Source organism: Natrix helvetica (genome assembly GCF_964273705.1).
Source record: "Natrix helvetica genome assembly, chromosome: 5".
NCBI lineage: Eukaryota > Metazoa > Chordata > Lepidosauria > Squamata > Natricidae > Natrix > Natrix helvetica.
In genome coordinates this window covers 48,627,608-48,648,975 of record NC_138551.1, presented here as the reverse complement: position 1 = coordinate 48,648,975, position 21,368 = coordinate 48,627,608, and the positions used below count along the sequence as shown (strand labels likewise).

Sequence of the window (21,368 nt, the reverse complement as noted above, 5' to 3'; positions counted from 1 at the left end):
GTCTAGAAAGCAAAAGACAGTGAGTTCGTATCCTGCCTTAGCCATGGAAGCTGGGTGACTTTGGGACAGTCACTCTATCTCATCCCAACCCACCTCACAGGGGAAAACAGAAGGGGGAAGATGTGTTGGATATGTTCACCATCTTGAGTTATTTGTAAAAACAATAAATGTGGGAAACAAACAAATAGGTAAATAAATAAGGAAAGAATTCAGATCATTATCAAAGGACCACTTGAGAACCTATATCCTTACTTTAATTCAGTTCTTGGTTGTATTAGCTGTGAGAAATATTTTACTCTCTGCCAATCAAAGTCTTGCAATCTAGATTTAAGGCCTTGAATCTGACCTTAAGTTCTTACTAATCAAAGCAAGTCTAAAGCTTAATTTTAACGAATGGTGTTCTTATTTATTTACTGTTTTATTGGATCGTTTGTATGCCACCCAGAATCACTTTCTGGATGCGATGGGTGGCCATATAAATTTGATTCATAATAAATAAAAACCATGGTGGAGATGCATCTGTCAGCCTCTGTGAAGAAGATCCACTGAACTCTCTGCAACAACAAGGCAATGGGTTTAGTTTTAAGTTACTTGATGTTACCCAGTTGGGACTAGATAAGATGAATCAGATTTTCCTATCTACCAGTGAACAAACCTGGACGCCTTTTAATTTGGCATTGCTTTTCCTAATCATCGTGAGCACAAAACAGGCACAACATTCCTTGTACAAATAAACCCCTTATTTATGAATTTTATTAAACTTCTCAAAACCTGCATTTGTTAATTGAGAATAACCTTTCTCCCTCAGCTGTGTTTCTCTCAACAGACACATTGTCTGGCAGATCTTTGGAGTGTAATCCCTCAGAATAGGGAATTCATCCAAAAATTAAGCAAAGATGAATAATGAAACACTAGGCAGATTTAGGCATGTGGTAACTGCTGCTAATCCTTTTTTTAATATATGATTTTATTAGGTATTTTATATGACTTAAAAAACATTAAATATGTGAAGAAAAATAAAGAAAAATAGGGAAAAGTACAAAGGAACAATGCAGACAGAAAGAGGAAAAAGAGATATTTTAAAAAGTGACTTCTGGTGTCCTTTACAAACTAATTTATTATTTTTCCTCCCTCTTTAAAATTACCCACTTCCCATATTTGACCCCTTTTAATCAGCGGATCCAAAGAGAGCATTTCATTTCGCCCCCTTTTTCAGCAAAAAGATTTCCAACCTTTTATGATGCTAATACTAAAGATTTAAAAATCACCCCTCTCACTTCACCCTTGAAGAGGAAGCCATTTGGATGAGTAGTCCATAATGCCCTACACTACTTTTCTCCATCCTGGTGCCCCCCAGAAACCCAAAACACCAAAGGTTCCTGCTGATTGGGAAACGGGCAGGGGGTTTGAACACCAAAGAACACGGAGAGCTCTGAGTCCGGGGACCAAAGATAAACTTGGGTCTGAAGGACGAACTTAAGGAGGAATCGGCAAAAGAGCTCGGGGTGCCCGCTCTTTCCGTGTGGAAGCGCCCAGGAGCCCTTCCCAGAGCTAAGAGAGTCCCCTCCTCATTTGGACAGACCTCATTTGCCAGGCTCAGCCTGTCCACCCAAGTGAAAGGCGCCCTTTGGCTGAGAAGGCAGCTCCGGAGATCAGTAGGCGCCACCCGCCCGGGGCCTTCCCGGGTTTTGCTCCTGCCCAGCCTCCCGTAGGCTCATCCAGCTCCGCATTCCCTCGGTGCTGGGATTCCCACATAAATCAGCGCGGCCGGTTCGCCGGGAAGAGCAGTTTCTCATCGGGCGATGCTGACAGGCAAGGACAAACAGACCCGGCCTGAGAATAACCACGGCCTGGGCTGAGTTTACACAAGGGCAGGCGCTGTATAAATACGGAGTAAAGCGGGAAAGGGGGGGGGGAGAGAAACAGAGCACTCGAACTCCGGCTCCCCCTGCACCCCACTGACTTGTAAGGGATGCGGCCCGATCTGGCCAAAACCTCCGCTGACCACGAAGAGAGGGAAAAGAGAGGCGCACGAGAAGGGCAAGGTGCCCGCTCCCCACTTTAGATCCTGGAGACCACCGGCCAAGAGTCCATCCTGTAAATAACTAGTGGGAGTCAAGGGATGAGTCCAGCCTGCGCTTAGTTGGGGGAAGCCTTCTCCCTGGAGCCTGGTTGAATTGGCCCTTGAATCCAGGGCACCACCCAGCTCCGCGCGGGCCGAGAGAGTTTCAGTTATTCCGCAGCGCTTGGAATGAGGGAACCCACAAAAATCTGCCTTCTTCCGCCAGGGCCACAGAATTTCGGGCCAAGATATCAAAAATGGAAACTGACCCTGGCCTGGCGCATCTGGAGAGCCCCAGTTGGGGGACAAGGCAAAGGGGGGGGTGGTTCCAGAGATACCGCAACTCGTTGCGTGGAAGTGGCTCAAGGAGAAGAGGAGGCTCGAAGGCAAACAGAATCGTGATCCAGCATCTGGGGGGGGGGTGGAGGGGATGCTGAAAGCGACCCACTGGATCGACCCAGCTCGGGAGAGCAAATTCAGAAGAGAGGGTTGCTGCTGGGCGGATTTTCTTAACAACGCTGCCTTTTCCCCTTCTATCGATTCGTGCGCCTCGTCACAACATTCACACGTGCGCAGAAACTGCAGGCAAAACTCTGGTCATTTGTAGGTCTCTCTTCCCGAGTAAGCTTCGTCTCAAGTGGGATCGTATTGATTCCAATGGGGAGCATCTCGACATCTTCTGCGATGTCCGCTTTGAAATCAAGGAGAAAATTTTGAAAAATGCCTCACAAAGATGCTTTTTCAATAGGCAACCGGACTTCGCTTTCCCCTTCAGTCAGAACTGAAGAACTTCTCGGCTGAGAAGCAAAATGGAGAAAAAAGCAAAATCCAGTTGCCTTTTTTTTTAAAAAAAAAAACACCTTTGAGACAACCATGATCTGGGTGGCATCGAAAACTAAAAATGATTAATTTTGTTCAGACAAATAAAAATGATTAATTTTGTTCAGGTCATAACCAGTATTATGTTTTCATTCATTTTGATGTTTAGGTTGTAAAAGGAAACCAGCAAAATACAACGGGAATTCAAGAAAAATCGTGGACTTAATGGCAAACCATTCCTGCAGGTGTCTCCGACTGTGTTGGATCCCCAGATCTTTGGACGTAAAGTTGAGGACTTGAGGACGTAAGGGTTCAACCAGTGGCGAATTAAGGCTCACTGGTGCCCTGAGCACTGACAAATCTTGGTGCCCCCCCACCCCCTGTACACACTGTACAAATCTTCATTGGGTTTATTTTCTTTCTCAACTTTGTGGTGTCCCCTATGGGCCTGGGGCCCTAAGCACGTGCTTAGTCTGCTTAATGGTTAGTACACCACTGGGTTCAACCAGCACCCGAAGCGGATACAGCCGCTGACTGAGCAGTTGGGTCGTTTCGCCCGACTCTCCCCCGCCCTTTCATTCCATTTCACAGCCAGCGCGCCATTAGTGAAAGCCATTATTGCGCAAGCGCACTGCGAACGTCTCAAAAGAATTCCTCCGGATGGATCTACAGAGGCGAAAGCTCTGCAAGTAATTTCTCCGCTCCTTCAAGCACAGACAAAAACCCCGAATCCCGTCAATAATGGACGGTTAGAGAGGCAGGAAACTATTGCTAATTTACAGGATCCAGTCAGTCACCGGGAGAAGAAGTTTCGAGCTTTCGCATTCGGCTGGAGCCCATCCTCAGGGAATTTCTCTCTAGCAGCGTGTCTAGCAAAGTGGATGGCTATTTTATTACTATTAGAATTAGAAATCCAGGAGAGTCTTCTTTCAGAAGTTGCCACAATTTGGAAAAAAAACCTTAACGCACTTGTATGTAGGTATGTGTATATGTACACACACACACACACACACACACACACACACACGCACAGATTAGGCCGTTTTTCAAATATTCATCCCTGCATGCAAACAGGAGGGAATCCTTCTTTAAAATAATATTTATTCAGCATGGTGTTTTTTTCCCCTTTAGAATGATTACATTTTAAAAAATACTTTTATGCAGATAGAAATAAGTTGCTTACTTAATTCACGGACAGAGCAATTGACTAAAATTAAACTGGTCACCCCGCTGAGATTTAGGACGGGGGGTTCAATGTTTCTGGGAGGGAAACCCCTTCCCTCCCCCCCCAACCGCTTCAGCCTTGGTTTAGCCTGGAGAAGCAAAATGAAGGAGGCGAGAGGATATCGGCCTGCCCGAGTCCTTTCGGCTGAGGATCGGCTCCTCTCTCGAACTTCTTTTGCGAAGACTTGAGCCCGGCCAAGGCCTCCCTGAGCGGATCGCGGGGGTCCAGCTGGGACTAAGATGGAGGCGGTTTTGTGCTTCCTTGGGTCTGTTCGGGACCTGAGCGGCCAGACCTGGAGGCTGCGGGATCTCACCTGGGCCCAGGGGCTCATGGAGCTATTAGAGGCCATAAGAAGGGTTCCTCCCTCCGAGAAGGGGCTTCCTGCTCCGGTGGCTCTCCGATTCCCATCCCCCTCGTCCCGAAGGGCTCCGGCTCCATCCATTACCTTAATCCCTTGTCTAAACATTGAGCGGGGCGGCTGCGGCTACAAGGCAGCGCTAAAACCCGAGAGGGCGGATGGGCAACAAAAGAGGCTAATGGGCCCTGCGAGACAATAACCATTAACAGCGGCGGCAGGTTTCGCCCTCCGGAGCGCAGGGAGGATGGTAGAGAAGCCGAGATGAGGGAATGGACGCTCGGGGAGAGGCAGCTTCAGAGGTTCGCCCGCGAAGAGAAACCCCAGGCTGTAGCCTCGAAAGCTTTGTGACTCCACCTCGAGAGCTTCTCTTTGCTGCTTGGAAGCGGGTCCTTTTCGGGTGTATTTGAGAGCCATTCCGATCAATGGGAAAAAGGGATGAGTCCCCTGCTCGGCTAAACGAGCCTCTTTTTCACTTCGATGTTAAAAGATGCTTCTGTGTATTTTTCTCCTATCCAGAAAGTGCACCTGCAACGTTCCTCTGGCTGCCCAAATGGTTCATAGTTACCAAATATGTCCGTCCTCCCTCCTCCCGGCTTCTTTTTTTTTAAATCCTAAAGTTGCTTTCGTAAGCGAACCTTTCTGGAAGTAACGCACGAGGATCTCCATTTTGCACCTACGTCAACCTTCCTTTGTTTTAAACTTTCTTCAGGTAAACGTGGTTTCGATCAAGGCGGGCAAAGTAGACGGAGGTCCTTGGGTTGGCCGTGAAAGAGCCGCTTTTGGGCAGAAAGATTTCAATCTCAGTTGAAAAATAATTGCCACGATAAGCAGCTAACCGTTTTTCAAAGCGTGTAATCCTAAATGAGGATAGGATTGCACGCAATGTTCAACTTATTTCAAACGCTGTTTTCTTGCAGTTTGTACTAAAAGACCAAGGTTAACAACCTCATTTTGCAGTCCTAAAGTTAAAGATGGAAGAAAAGAGGCTTCCTCGATTCAAGTGAGATTTACATCAGTTTTCGGGTAATTTAAAGATTAGAAATACCAGAAAGCGCAGCTTTTCGGTTTCTGGAGAGACAGAAAAGTCTTCAGACGCCTTGGAGGTGTTTGGACGTTTCCTGTTTGTCTTAGTTTATTTGAAACCACAGAAAGCAGCTAGAGAAGAACCCTGGGAGAGATGATATGAAAGAAAGAAAGAAAGAAAGAAAGAAAGAAAGAAAGAAAGAAAGAAAGAAAGAAAGAAAGAAAGATGGATGGAAGGAAGGAAAGAAGGAAGGAAGGAAGGAGGGAGGGAGGGAGGGAGGGAGGGAAAAAGGAAGAAGCTTCTGCCTGAAAGACTATCTTCTGCTGGAGCTAGGAAGCTGGAAGTAGCTTCGCAGTTGCTCCCTTGCCGGAGACTCAAGGCAGGTTTTGGGGAGAAGGGGACTTAATGCGGCGCAATTTTGTTCAGAGTCTACCCAACGGGAGGAGCGGGGAAAGTGAAGGATCGGGCCTCACGTAGCCTGCGATTTCTGTGGCCTTTCGTGCAGTTGTCTCATGAATCTCTTCTAAATCTCCTTCCACCTCAGAGGTTCACAGCTTGATCCAATGTGCGTGGTTGCATCAACCCTCTCGTGGACTACCGGTAGAATCCCACAACTGGCTCGGCTTGTTAACCGTTCCAGCCTTAGGTTTCGGGAAGGTGAACGCGGTGTATCCAGGGCGGTGTATCCAGCCGCCGATTGGTAAAATCTCTAATCCCAAAAAGTTCACGTTGTGGTGTCTCCAGAGAATTGCATTTCGTGGCGGCCCAGCGAAAAATCCCAACTTGGCATTTTTTAGCTTTCAGGACCACGAAGTAGCCGATTCCCGCCAGCTCCGCTCTCGGAGAATCGCCTGTTTCTCCCGCTGGTGGAACATTTCCGTAGAGCTACAAGGGAGAACAACCGAGAGGGTGCAACTCCGAAAACTGGCCTAAAGTCACGGACAGAGGCAGGTTCCGCTTAGCGACTGCTGCGCTCCCTATATGGCGATCATAGCTTCCCAAACTTGCCGGCTTCGACCTTGTATGCAGATAGGCCATCCTGCCAATGCCGGATCAGCTGCTGGGCCCCGAGCTTGTCGCGTCTTTTTACAGGTTGCTGGTGCTGAGTCTTTTTCTGCTTGTCCTAAATGCTTGGCTTTTGCGGTGCTTCCTCAATTAGAGTCCGTGTCGACAGGCTGCTCAGTTTACGTGTGTGTGAGTGAGAGAGAGAGAGAGAGAGAGAGAGAGAAAGAGAAAGACAGACAGAGATGTACGTACTACCTTTGTATTCCGTTCGTTTAAAAACAAATTAAAACCTCGCACAAACAAGCGTTGCTTCCAGATTCCTAAAAGGGCACCTACCTACTAAGATAGCGACAAAAAGAGTTTCATTCCAAAGCAGCAGAAACCCCCTTTTAAATATTGTTTTCCGTAGCGAGCTAGTTTCTCCGTAAATCTTTTTCAATTAGGCTTTGGTCTCTCAATGTAACAGATTTTCAGCCAGATCCCAGGCGTGTTTGCTGAAAAGGAAATCGCCCTGTTGTTTGCGGCGCTTGAGCTGCCCTTCGGATTTGCTCCCCGAAGCAAAGTCGGCAGGAAATACTTCTCTCCAAAGTTGCTCTCTTGCAGATGGGACAATCTCCCTCCGAAAAGGCGCTAAGGCTCTGGGTTTCGGGAGCAGATCTCCAGGCCCTGTATCCGTTTCCCCATCAAATCATTTACAAGAGCAAAAAATATTGACAAGCAGGCCTCCCCGGGTGTTAATGGAGACGGATAAGTGCCGCCGTGTTGCAGGATCTCCATCAGGATTTCAGCGGCTTTCCGAGCCACGCCGATATGGGAGCGCTTTTATTCCTGATCGCAAAGAGAAAGCAACAAACAGTGTAAAAATCTGCAGTGGGTGTCTGGGACTTTTGCATCCTAAGCTTAGGGGGTTTGCATGACACGGTTTCGTGGCCAGGCCGTGGGGACTCCTTTAGTTTTTCCTCTGGCGCCCGCGTCGCACCTTCCATGCCTCTTGGCTCCTCTGTTTATTTTTAACCTCCTTAGATTAGCAGTTTTCTGCTCTCAATTGCTCAGTGAAGTTACCGACATCATTGCCAAAGTGGAAGTGCTGCCAAACGCCACCTTTAATATTGCACAGTCCCAAGAAGGTGCTATAACCGGCACCGGCACGGCAGAAGATTCGCTGTAAACAGTCAATGATGAGCAGTTGCATCCATTTCCTATCGAATGGAAGTCACTTACCCCGTCGGGGACGGGAAACAGTCCCTTCCTCGTCCTTTTCCCTACTGAGCGCTCCCCCCCCCCATCTAATTATACAAAACATTATCCGTATCTTTTTGTTTAAAATCTCAGCACCGTTTCAAGGGGAAAATCAAATCTATTAAACTTTGTGGATCCATTTTAAGTAATGGCTACCGCAAAGTAAAGTACAGGAAGTCGTCGATACCAAGACCCTCCTACAAGTCAACCTTGTAGCACAAGTTGGGTAGCGTCTTTGGGGACCTAGGAGACTCAAATAAATTGACAATGCAATTCTGAGGCATAACCCTGCTTCAACGCTTATTTGCAGAAAACTGGTACAGGATTTTTATTTTTGCTTGGGGTTCTGTAGCTTTCCCCCACCTCAGAGGAGGATAGGGAAAGGAAGAGACGATAGAAGGAAGGTAGAAGGAAGGAAGGAAGGAAGGAAGGAAGGAAGGAAGGAAGGAAGGAAAGGGAAAAAATGAAAGAGAGAGAAAGAGAAAGAAAGAAAAAGAAAGAAAGAAAGAAAGAAAGAAAAAAGAAAGAAAGAAAGAAAGAAAGAAAGAAAGAAAGATAGATAGATAGATAGATGATAGATAGATAGATAGATAGATAGATAGATAGATGATAGATAGATAGATAGATAGATAGATAGATAGATAGATAGATAGATAGATAGATAGAAAGAAAGTCTTGGCAGCGGAAAAAGGGGCCAGCTGGTCGAGCTGGGAGCGGGGAGTTAGGAAACAGAGCCTGGGAAGAATTTTCGCTACCCAGCACTCACCGGACCAGGCTGTAAAGCCTCCCATTCCTTCCCTTCCCTCTGTGCCTGAATTCTGCAACTGCAACAATTCCCAGGAGAGAACAGCGAGCCAACAAGAGGGAAATTAAGAAACTTCGCACGAATTTCATCCATCGATAGTGACGTCACTGAATAGCCACACTAAATCATTCTAATAAGTTAACTTTAAAATGACTAAGGTGACTTTCAGAACTGTCCACGTACTTGGAGTACTTTCCTCCCATCTCTCTCAAACTCTCCCTTCCTCAGCCATCTGTGGGAAAGGGAAGGGAATGAAAATTTGAAGCTTTTTATTCATATTGCTGTACACAACAGGATAAATTCTGACCATCACAACTAATTGTGGAGCACAAGATTACAGCAGCTATGGCGACTTATTATTTTTCTACACATAGATTTTATAAATAATATTATTATTAGGAATCATACAAATATAGTATTCCTGTTGCGTAATCGATCAGACTAGAGTAGAAATCTCATATCCTTTGCCAATCCCTTTTCGTCTTATTCACACAACCGCAGGCACACAGCTTCTGAACCAGGAGATTCATTTGATCAGGGTGAAAAGCCACCTCTGCAATGACCTTCTGATCTAAAATATATATATATATAAATCCAGCGAGGCAATCCACAACATTTAACAACCGTGCATCTATTGATGGTGCTGCCAGCTACAGTCACCGCCCTTGTGATGACGATTTTGTGCCATTAATCTCTTTCGGGCATTGCTTTAAATGACGAGACAGACGAGCTCCCGGGCGCGGCCCAGGTGACAAAGAGCAGGTGGCCGTTATCCTCCTTCCTCGGGGAAACTTCCTTTCCTCTTCCCGGAATAAGCCAGAATGTCTCTCGAATGGCCCGGGTTACCCATCCTCCGCCCGCTTCTGCAGCAGTCCGATCACCCTCCAAGACAGCTCCCGCTTACCCAGCAGGGCAGGGGAACAGGGCTCCTGGCGCCCTTTCCCGTCCTTTCCTTCCGCGTGTCCCTCCGGGTCTCCTGGGGAAAGCCAAGCCAAGCGATCCCAAGCCAATTCCCGGGGGACGAGCAGGAGATCTCCGGACTCGACCCTCGGGGCGGGCAGGGGTGCGGCTAGTCAGATCGAGCCAACAGGGCTGCTTTGTTTCAGCCGATTCTGCCCGCTCCCCATGAACCGTGCCCGGGCGGCGGTGTTGGTGGTGCCAAGCTTCCCGCGGTCTCGGGCTCAAGGCGCCCGCCTGGTCACCTCTGACCCGAAGCCTTGGCGGCCCGGCTCTTCCAGGCTGCCAGTTCACCTTTGGGCAAGTTTCCTCGGGGGGCCGGCTCCCGCGCCCGCTCCCCGCCTTCCAATGGGGGCCCGGCCCGGCCCCTCCTCGCCATGACGTGCCCCGCTCGGCCGAAGAGGCGGTTCCGAGTCCAGAGCGGGCTGCTGGTCCTCGCCGAGGCGGGGACTGGCAGAGGCGGCGCCGCGTTCGCATGGACGCCACTTCGCCTGGCTTCGCTCCCGGGCGCGGCCCTTCTGCCCCAGCCGGGCTGGCCGTCTCCCTCTCTCCCGCCTCCCTGCCCAGGATGCTCCCCAGCCCTGCCACTTCCACCCCCTTCTCCGTCAAGGACATCCTGAAACTGGAGCAGCAGCAGCAGCAGCAGCAGCAACGCCTCGGGGGCCCCCTCGAACCGCCTTTCGCCCCCGTCGCCGCCGTTGCCTCCTGCCTGCTGAGCTGCCGCTTCTCAGTGGGAGAGGAGGACGAAGAGAGCGAGGAGCAGCAGTCCTTCTTGCCCCCCATGGCCTCGACAAAGAGCCAAGCGGACGGGGGCTTCTCCCCGGGCAGCTACGTGCAGGCGGTGCTGCGGGGCACCTGCGAGCCCAAAGGCCTGGCAGAGGGGGCAGAGCCGGCGCGGGACTCGGGAACCGGTGAGTACAGGAGCGCTGAGGGGGGGGGGCGACCCTGGGAGGCTTTGGGGCCAGTAGCAGAACCCGCCTAAAACCCGCGCAGGGCTCCGGCCATGTCCCTTCAGGAGACCTTCTCGAGTGGCCCGGAGCCGGTATCACCCGTGTTGCCCTGCCCTCCTCTGGAGTGTCCGAAATATTCCTTTGTCACCCAGAGCACATCGAGATGCTGAGCGCGGGACGCATCTTCCCACTAGGCTTTTTCCGAGGTGTTTCTTCTCGCTCTGCAGGTTTGCTTCAGCCTGCTCTAAACCCCTTTTTATGGGTCCTTCAGGTGGTCTCGGCTTTAGCACCCCCGTCTTGTTGGGATGGTGGGGACGTGGTTTTGAGATGATGGGGACGTGATGGAGGCTGCTTTGGAGAGTAAATTGTCTTGTGTGTCGCTGGGAAAGGCTGGGTGCTGTGGAAGCCCTCTAGGTTATGATCTCCATTGTCGAAATGCTTAAGACCACATGTATCCATCCGGCTGTGTCCCTAAAAGGCTGGTGTGGGGAGGGGAATGGTTTTTAATTATGAAATAAGATTGGTTTATTTGAACCCTCACAGGTTAACTTTGTGCAGGGGATGCAATCCTGTAGTCTTCATCTGGAGAGTCAGCCCTACTACAGTCACTTGCTAGAAAACTGGGCTGTAAGCTAAGCAGAAAAGCCATTTCTCCTTTCCCCCAGGCCCACCCAGCTCTTCACAAAGAGTGGGGAGATAAATCACCAAGGAGCTCCAAGCCCCCCTTAGCTTGGGCATAGGAGGTCAGATTTAGAGGCAGCGGTAGGCTTTCCTAGGCCCTCACGGAAGAGCACCCAAAGAGGGGAGAATCTGGCTGCGGGAAAAGAGTTTACTCCTGATCTGTTTAGAATGGGCCTGCCAGGCTTAGACGTGGTGATGGGGAAGAGAAGAGTGCTGTTGTATTTGCAGGAGGGGGATATACTGAAATTGTCCTTCTCTTACCTAGTGGGCAAAAGTCGCCCTTCCAGCTCTCACTTCTTTCAGACAACCAGTCCCTTTTAATGATGAGGAGACGGTAATTGATCTCCTCGGGCAAGGAAAATGGCAGGCAGCTCCGGGGCCTCCAAGGGCTGCTCTCTCTCATTTCCAAGTCCAGAGGCTAACTTTTGTGCAGTTGGAGTCCCAACATTGCTAACCTGGTTGGGATCCTTACTCTAAAGTGGTTCATCTGTTGCATTTGTTGCATGGAGTCAAAATGCCACTCAGCTCCATTTTTTATTTTTGCCTGATTTTTTTTTTTAAGTCCAAAAATTCTTTCGAGCCTCTTGCCTCTTGTGGAATCTTCAGTCTGTAACCACTGGGACTTGAGTGTAAATCATCAAAAATAGAGATGAACCCTGAAGATGGTTTGTTTCAAATTGGTATATTGTATTAATTCGATCACAGCAGTGGGTGGAAAGCCTGACCTTAGTCAGATATGGATTCTTCATGAGATTTATACTAAACTTTGTGCAGGAAATCCTTATAAGAAACCTAAGGATTTGCTGTGTTGTGGCCTGACTTTTCTTTGATCGTATCAAGAGGGACTTGGGGACAATTCCATGCCCCACGCAGGAGAAGAGAAAGGGGGCTTCCCAAAGAGTGGGGGGGGGGTCCCTCCATGCTCATTCATTCCACAGAACAGCTGATGGCCCTATTCCCATTAGCCGTACCGTGTGGGCAGAGATTGCAGACACTCGTGTCCAAAATCTGTTAAGGGCAGGTGTGTAGAAGTCTGAAAAGGGTCTCCTACTAGGTGTATCTCCAGACGTTGGCGGCACCGAAATCTATGGCTTAGGGGTAACAATCGCACGCAGAGGCGGCTGCCTCGCTCTTAATCCCCGCTGCTTCTTGCTCCATCACTCCCCTCTACTCTCGCTCTTGTTGCAGGCAAGGAGCCGGCGGAGGAGGAGGCCTCGGAGCGTCCCAAGGCGCGCAGCCGGAGGAAGCCGCGGGTGCTTTTCTCGCAGGCGCAGGTCTTCGAGCTGGAGAGACGCTTCCAGCAACAGCGCTACCTTTCCGCTCCCGAGCGGGAGCTCTTGGCCAGCAGCCTCAAGCTCACCTCCACTCAGGTCAAGATCTGGTTCCAGAACCGGCGCTACAAGTGCAAGCGGCAGCGGCAGGACAAGGCCCTGGAACTGGGCGGCCCAGCGGCAGGGGCGGCCCAGCAGCCTCCAGCGGCGCCGCCTCCGCCGCCGCCGCGCAGAGTGGCCGTACCGGTACTGGTGAGGGACGGCAAGCCTTGCCTGGGGGGCTCGCAAGCCTACAGCGCCGCCTACAACGCTCCCGCCGCCTCCTACGCCTACAACGGCTTCCCTAATTACGCCTACAGCGGTTCCAGCGGTGCAGCCTACGGCGCCGGGTACAGCTGCAGCTACCCCGCGGGCAACGGCCTGGGCCCTTCGGTGCAGCCCTCGCCGGGGCCCTATGTAAGCATGGGCGGCTTCCCCGGCGGAGCTCAGCCCTTGCACCAGGGGGGAACCGGCTCCTCCTGCACTCAGGGCATCAGGGCCTGGTAGGCGGCGCTGCTCCTCGAACACCGCCGGCCGGAGGGTCGCTGCTCCTCCGCAGACACTCGGGGGTCCCGCTGGGACCCTTTGGGGAGAAAGTGAGCGACGGCCGAAGAAGCGACCTCCGGGTGAAGCTTGATCTGCCTCTGGGCTCCAGCACTTCGTCCGCTCTCGGAGCTAACCTGGATCGCCGCGATCGACAAGAACAGATTCTCCATTTGGACTCCCCTTAGGGAGAGCCTCCCCCCTCTCCCCTCCCCACCGGCCTCCACACAACGGCCCCGAAGCTTTTGGACGGGGCAGGGTCAGGGGCAACCCGGGAGTCTCCAGGCTCTGCGCCTGGACTGCAGTGGGGCAAGAGAGGCCAGGCGCTGCCCAAAGCAGCTTCGTTTATACAAAGCCAAGGCCGCCTCCCTGCCTCCCCTCCCGCTATCAGTGTATTAAATGTATCGATGTAGCCACACTGCCAGGTGTTTTAAGGATCCAATAATAAATCAGGTGCAATATCGAGATCTGCCTTTGCTGTGCCGCCGAAGGATGGAGGAGGCGCAAATGCGGGGCCGGCCTGGCCCGCTTCCATCCCAGTCGGTGCCAGCCTTGACTTTGCGCAGGCTTAGCCCCCCCCCCCACCCCCACTCCCGGTGACTGTCCTGTAATTCGGAAGCCCTAATGCCACGCCCAGGGCATCTTACTGTCCGGATCGGGGGATGAAATGAGAAAGCGGGTATAGGCAGATACTTCGACAACGTGGGTCCCCCGCCCCAATGTATCTGACCCCTACAATGCCTTGAGTCACTCTTGGTGGGAATTGTACTCCCACAACACTTTAACGGTGCGCCCTGATGGCGAAAGCAACCAGTGTCTCTCCCCAGTGGCGGATGAAGGCTCACTGGTGCCCTAAGCACTGACAGATCTTGGTGTTCCTCCCTCCTCTGTACATACTGTACAAATCTTCATTGTTTCTTTTTTTTTCTCTCTTTCTCAATTTCGTGGTGCCCCTTTGGGCCTGAGTGCCCTAAGCACATGTTTAGTCTGCTTCATGGTTAATACACCGCTGTCTCTCCCCCACTCCATCCTTTCCGCTTCGCTAGGGCAGATGTCCTGCTTCGAGCCGCATAAATGAGAGGCAGGTTCACGGAGGGTAGCACTTTCCTGGGGGTGAATTCACCTGCATGACCAACCCCCCCCCCCCCGCCAATTCTCCCTTTCCGTGTTAGCTAATCTTAAACCAGAGTAATCTTGCATTAACACCGCGAAAGGCGACTGGAAGGGGAGGATCCCGCATTAAAGCGGCGCCGCAGAAGCCCGCCGACTTTGGCGAGCAGTAGCCGAGTCCTACCCAAAGCCGCTTGAGCCAACGCCCGCAGCAACTCCTTCGCTTAACGGTACCAAATGGGGATGTGCTTTGTCGCTGCTGCTGGTGGGGTGGATGCCGTCTCTCCGGAGTCAAAAGTTTCCTCTTCCAGCTCTTTGGGCAGCGGTCCACTGTCATTCTGTTGTCCCGGGCAAGAAGAGGGTGGTAAGACGCCGGCGAGCTGCTCAGAGAAGTCCATTGGGGCTAAAGGGCCGGGAGAGGAAGAGCCGGGAAGGGGCTGAGAAGCGGCATTTAGAGAATTGGGAAGCGGGGCAAAGGCACGAGATTGACGGCCTGCGCTGTCCCCACGCTGGGCTCGGACCTGCAAACGATGGGCAGTTTTGTCCCAATCCTCCTTTTAAGCATACAGGCCGAGAGCAGATAGGGAGAAGGGACACCGTTCAATTCCCAATTTCTCTTAGATTAAGATTTGAAACGGAAAAGGTACTGAAGGGCAAAGAGAAGAGATGCGGAGGTTATGGAAACAAACACACATTACCTATCTATTCTGCTCCTCTCTCCAATCCTCTGACATTTGCCTCCTACATTTTCAGAAGGCTGGAAAGGGGTTGTGCAGGTACTATAACAATAGAGACCCTCTAATGTGCATTCTAAGGCTGAGTTTCAGCTCTACAAATAACCAGGAAGGAGCTCTCGTCTTTCCCACCTGGCCTTAAGGTTTCCATGTAGCATTGCTCCAATCCTGCCATTGGGAGACACAAATCAAAGGAGCACGGGCAAGAATGGTCCATCCGATTCAGAAGGAGATAGGGAGGCTTCTGCAGCCATTAGCTTGGATCTGATGGCCAAGTTTTCTTTCAGCTCTACCAAAAAGTCTTGAATGCCTGCCTGTAATTCAATACAGATAAGCCAGTTTGGTGTAGTGGCATCATGCTAGAAACCTGGAGACTTTGCTCCTGATTTAGACATGAAGCAGCTGGCCAACCACTTTCCCTAAGCTCTAGGAAGGAGGCAATGGCAAACCACTTCTGAAAATCCTTACCAAGAAAACTGCAGGGACTTGTCCTGGCAGCCTCCAAGAATTGGACACGATGGAACAGAAAAGAAAAATATGTATGGGCATTGTTACCACTTTTTAAATTGGGAGCTAAATTACATTTGAATGAATTATGGAAGATACATATGTATTGTATTACACATATAAGATACCTATGTAATACAATACATATACATAAGATACATATGTAATACAATACATATACATAGGATACATCAGTGATGGGATTTTTAAAAAATTACTACTGGTTATGTGAGCGTGGCTTGGTGGGCATGGCAGGGGAAGGCTACTGTAAAATCTCCATTCCCTCCTGATCAGCTGGGACTTAGGAGGCAAAGAACAGATGGAGGCAGGGCCAAGCAGAGGTGGTATTTACCAGTTTTCCAAACTACTCAAAATGTCTGCTACTGGTTCTCCTGAACTGGTCAGAACCTGCTGAATACCACCTCTGATATGCATTATGCAGTGCAAGATACATTGTATTATGTCCATTGCAGCTGATAATATTTTTCAGTAAAGGTGCTGGGGTAACCAACTTCTGAAGTATAAAAGTAAAGGTAAAGGTTCCCCTCCCACATATGTGCTAGTCATTCCCAATTCTAGGGGGCGATGCTCATCTCCGTTTCAAAGCCAAAGAGCCAGCGCTGTCCGAAGATGTCTCCGTGGTCATGTGGCCGGCATGACTAAACACCGAAGGTGCACGGAACACTGTTACCTTCCCACCAAAGGTGGTTCCTATTTTTTCTACTTGCATTTTTACATGCTTTAGAACTGCTAGGTTGACGGAAGCTGGGATAAGCAACGAGAGCTCACTCTGTTACATGGCACTAGGGATTCGACCTGCTGAACTGCCGACCTTTCTGATCGAAAAGCTCAGTGTCTTAGCCACTGAGCTTTTTACCTATTCTTAAATTATGCTCCCACTCTTCATAAAAACCTGCTGCAGGAAATACACACAATTACAATGATCAAGCAATGCAATTTAGAAGATATAGGAATAGTTGTCTATCACCTGACCTGTCATTTATTGATTTTTGCCTTCAGGCTCATGGGCTTGATCTTCACCTGCATTGGAACAAGGCTGCACATCACACTACACTGTAGTAATTTAGGGGCATATTTACAGTTGAATTATTCCTCTATAACACCCTCTGTCCTAGGAGAATAGAAATGATTTCAGGATGGGACCATGCAGCAGTTACCATGTTGTCTTTCCATTTGCATGGGATAATTTCTTTTAACTAGTTAACCTGCTGATTTCCAAAGGTGTTTGAGTACCTGTTATTCCAATAGTCAGAGTTGAAGACACAGCTGGAGAAGTGCAGACACTAAGAAAAGAAGTGTAATGCTTCAAACCTAGATTAACTTTTGAGTGGAGATGTTACACAACCCCACAAAGGGTCATGCAATCTGGCAAGAGTAGCTGTTCCAGGTCCCTTACTTCTGAAAGATTGCATAGTTGCAACTTCTCTGAATGGATGAATGAATGAATGAATGAATGAATGAATGAATAAATACTATTTTTCTCTCTCTGAAAAAATAAAGCCCAATCAGAAGAAAGAAGAAAGCACCAATCTACATGAACAAAGAGACTATGGAAGAATTAAATAATTAATATTTAATAATCTCATTAGTGTTTGCCACTAGTGGGAAAATTGAATTACAAATTAAGTTGCACTGCACTACAAATTAAGTTGCACTGCATCTGAAAGGCTCCACAAATTTTAAACATTTATATTAAAATGTTAAGGCAGCTTAGTTCCCTCCAGATGAATTGAATCTGCAATCCCTTTGGAGAAGATGGCCTGAAGGGAACCCCTGAGATGCCAGTAACTGTAGAAGTTACAAATCCTTGAGACCCTTGGATGTTCAGGGGAAAGAGAAAGATTCTTCACTAATGAGCAGCTGTGACTAGATGGCACACAAGCAACCAACCTTTATGGCACCAGATTTCAATTAATTAGTTTGTGTAGAAATGTTCTTGATTCTCTCAGTCCTCATTGATCTGTTATTGATTGATTGGTCTGCAATAATTAGAACATAGGATCAGATCAAAAGCCCATCTGGTCCAGTTTCCTCTTCTTTTCCCAATTCTTATAACCATAGTATCCTGCCACTCAAAGCACATCGTAGCATCCTGCCATTCAGGTTCTGAAAGAGTTGCTTTTCAGAGCATATCAACTCTTTTTGCAGCAATGTTTTCAAGCTATGTCCAACTTCTTCTGAAAGAAATTGTAAAGCAAATATCTGGGGTAGAATCCTAGACATTGGAAGACCATGAGTTCTAATCTTGTTTTAGGCACAGTGAGCTGGCTGACGTGGACCAGTAACTTTCTCTCAGCCCTAGGAAGAAGGCAATGTCAAAGCAATTCTGAAGACTTGCAAAGAATAATTCAGGAACCCATCCAGGCAGTCATAAAAGTCAAAATTAACTTTTTTAAAAAGAAAAGTCAAAGCTAACTCAAAGATGCACATACACACAATTGGTATGGGGGGGTCTGTGTTCTTCAAAGTGGAGGTTCAAGATCAAGTTCAGATCAAACTTCAGTTCAAAACTATAATGTCATGAAACTCCCAGCCTCTCTCTCTCTCTCTCTTTTGTCACCTCTTGGAGTTGAGCAAGACAAGAGAATCAGTAACATTACCGCTGGCAGTTTTGCCTCCCCATTTCCACTCTCTCTCTCTCTCTTTACATCTAACTTGACATTTTACCATTGATCTTTAACATATCTGGAAAAGGAGGGGAGAGAAGAGAAGGAAGATCATTGACATAGCAGATCCATTTTGTAAAAGATAGTAGCAAAGTTGTAGCTAAAATGCGAAGGTCAGGGAAATGCTAATCCATTGGACCACAACAGGACACACACCAGGAAAGGAGAAAAATGCCAGAGTTGGATTGCCTGTTTCATGAGCAGGAAGAAAAGCTTTAATCACAGGTCAGGGATGACTTAGTCTTAGAGGCTGCCTTACGTGGATGGGGGTCAAATGGGGCTAAGAAAATACATACCTATCACAAACTCACCTGTGTGAAAGGCTCACTGGGGGCAAGATTTATCCATAAAGACTACAGGTAGTCCTCGATTTACAACAGTTCATTTAGTGACTGTCCAAAGTTACAGCAGCACCAAAAAAAGTGACCTATCATCATTTTTCCCACTTACAACCATCACAGCATCCCCTGGGTCACATGATTCAAAATTCCTAAGGTTGGCAACTGGGCCATATTTATGATGGTTGCTGGGCCTTAAGGTCATGTGATCATCTTTTGCGAACCTCTGACTAGCAAAGTCCATGGGGAAGCCAGATTCACTTTGCAACGATGTTACTAACTTAAATGCAATGATTCACTTAACAACTGTGTCAAGAAAAGTCATAAAACGGGACAAACTCACTGAACAAATGTTTCATTTAGCAACATAAAATTTGGGCTCACTTGTGGTCGTAACTCGAGGACTACCTATACTAGCAGGAGAGGCTTGCCCCTGAAACTGCCCAATTCTTATTTACAGTAAGATCTTCATAATTGGGTAGCCATCCTTATACCTTCTGGCAATGAATCTTACAGCTTGACTAGGAATTGTAGAACAGAGATTATATTAGCTGTGCTGAATTTCCCTTCATCCAGCTTCATAGATGGTCCCAGTTCCTATCATTATGGCATTATGGCATGTAAGGCTGGGGCTGCTTCTCACTTCCCTACTGGAAAAAAAATTGATTGATTGATTGATTCATCTATTTTTCATTATCTAATAGAAGATAATAATCTCTTCAAGACTTCCATCTCTTAGAAGTATCGCCCTTCGTGATGGAGAAACACAGATGCATATAAAAATATGTAAATAAATATATGGGAAGCTGGGGGGGGGGACAGCCATGACGAGCTAAGGGGAAGCTCTGTAATAGCCCTCCGAGAACTTTGATTGGCAATCAAGCAAGTACATGGAGTAGCCTGAATGCAAGCAGTGCAACATTTTGTAGAAGATCCCCTTTGTGGAACCAGAGAACAATCACCTTCTCCCACCACCCATGAACAATATGGTATCGGTAGCGAGAATTTGTGATCTCGTGTCTCACGTCCTAAGGAAAGGCTAGATAGAATAACTTTACTGCCACTAGGCTGCAGAGCTCATGCCGGCTCCCTTTCAATCCAGCTCAGTGGTTTCCTTAGCAACTCATAGATAGATGCTAGATAATGGAGTAGCAGCAGCAGAGGGAGACTCAGATTCTTCTTGGCGTGCAAATCCAAGGCCCCGCGCCTTGAAAGGGCGGCTCTTTCATGATTCCATCAACCCAGACAGTGGCGATACAAGTATTGTATTCTCCAGGCAGAGCACAAAGAAGGAAGATGGGAACGGCGCCCTTGGCACCATCCCCACCTATTGGCTGGTGTAATAACTGCATTTTAAACGGTTTCGTTGCTAGAGTAGATTTACTTTCAGCAGTACAGAAGTTCCTTCTTTTTTTAAATTCGGAGAAATTATGTGTTATAGGGAAGTAAGCATTATAGACAAAAATAATCATGTCTGGCTTTAATCATGTGGCTTTTCGGGTGCGTTTCAAGGTGTTGATTATCATCTTCAAAGCGCTCCATGGCATGGGACCTAGCTATTTTCAGGATCGTATCCTGCCCCATACATCACTTCAGCCGATTCGCTCACACAGAGAGGGACTCCTCTGGGTGCTGTCCACTAGGCTGTGCCAGCGGGTGACGCCCAGAGGAAAGGCCTTCTCTGTGATGGGCCCGACCCTCTGGAATGACCTTCCCCCTGACATTAGAACGACTACGGACCTCCGCTCCTTCCGCCGGAAACTCAAAACCCACCTGTTCCACCTAGCCGGCCTGGCCTAATTCCAGCTTTCCCACCTCAGTTTGTATTTTTAAATTTTTAAATTTTATGGTTTGGTTTTAAGGTTTAAGTTTTTAATTTTTATAAATTTGTACAGGGGATATTTAATTCAATTTTAGTTATGTATATTGTTGAGTGTATGGTTTTTAAATTTGTACCTGTACACCGCCCCGAGTCCCTTCGGGGAGAGGGGGCGGTCTAGAAGTTTAATAAATAAATAAATTAATTAATTAATCAAGAGCAATTAACAATTAAATGAGAACAACTAACCAGTGGAACAGCTTGCCTTCAGAAATTGTGGGTGCTTCATCATTGGAGATTTTAAAAAAGAGACTGGACATCTACTTGTCTCAAATCATATAGGGTCTCCTTCTTGAGCAGGGGGTTGGACTAGAAGACCTGCAAGGTCCCATCCAGCTCTATTCTGATTGATTGATCGTGTTTTCTCTCCTTAAGCAGAGGAGACTGTTATTTCATTTGTCATGTAGCACACTAACATTTCCCCTTTCTGCCCCACCACAGAAGAGTGGTTCTGCATTTAGGATGTCTTTGAATAAAGTTAATCAACCAACCAAATTAGCAATAATGGATAATATAGTATCCAGCAGACAATATTTTGTATTTTGTGCTCTTTAAGAAGCCTACCATTATAATTATTACAGCAGGAATAAGTCTCCTGATGCTAAATATATCACATAATTCCAATAGAAGAGGATATATATAGTTCGGGGCTGAACTGAACTGTGGAACATTGGTGCTCTCAGAGCTTGGTTGTTTGCTTCCTAATGTTTCATTAACTAACTAGGCAACATCATCAGTGTCATGGTGATGTTATCTAGCCAAAGAATGAAACTTCTGCAATTGAGTAAACAAACTCAGAGAGCCCTAAGGACTCCACATATCAATGGTGGAGAAGGATAATATTCCTTTCAAGAGTAAATAGAATGAAGACCAGTGACAATCGATACCCAGTTGGCTTCTATCTGATTAAATCTTCAAATATATAATATATAAAAAAATATTACGATCACCATTTCAGTCCTGATGACCTATCAACATGCATCTGGGAAGGCCTTCATGTTCCCTTATCAGCTAGCTGTTGATACCAAAACTGCCTACTGCTCTTTCCATAATCCTTCATTCTCAGAATATTCATACATACTTTATAAAGTATTCACACTTAAGTTCCAAAACCCAGCCTAATTCTATTGCTGCA

The 21,368-nt window shown here is 48.0% G+C and overlaps 1 protein-coding gene across 1 annotated transcript; it reads left to right on the top strand.

The window, feature by feature from the left end:
* Positions 1–10,062: 10,062 nt before the first annotated feature.
* NKX2-3 (NK2 homeobox 3) lies at positions 10,063–12,942 on the top strand (the record flags this gene model as incomplete). Its single annotated transcript, XM_081956567.1, has 2 exons — positions 10,063–10,405; positions 12,314–12,942. 2 exons carry the CDS (start codon positions 10,063–10,065, stop codon positions 12,940–12,942), a joined length of 972 nt encoding a protein of 323 aa, XP_081812693.1.
* Between the last annotated feature and the right edge of the window lie 8,426 nt (positions 12,943–21,368).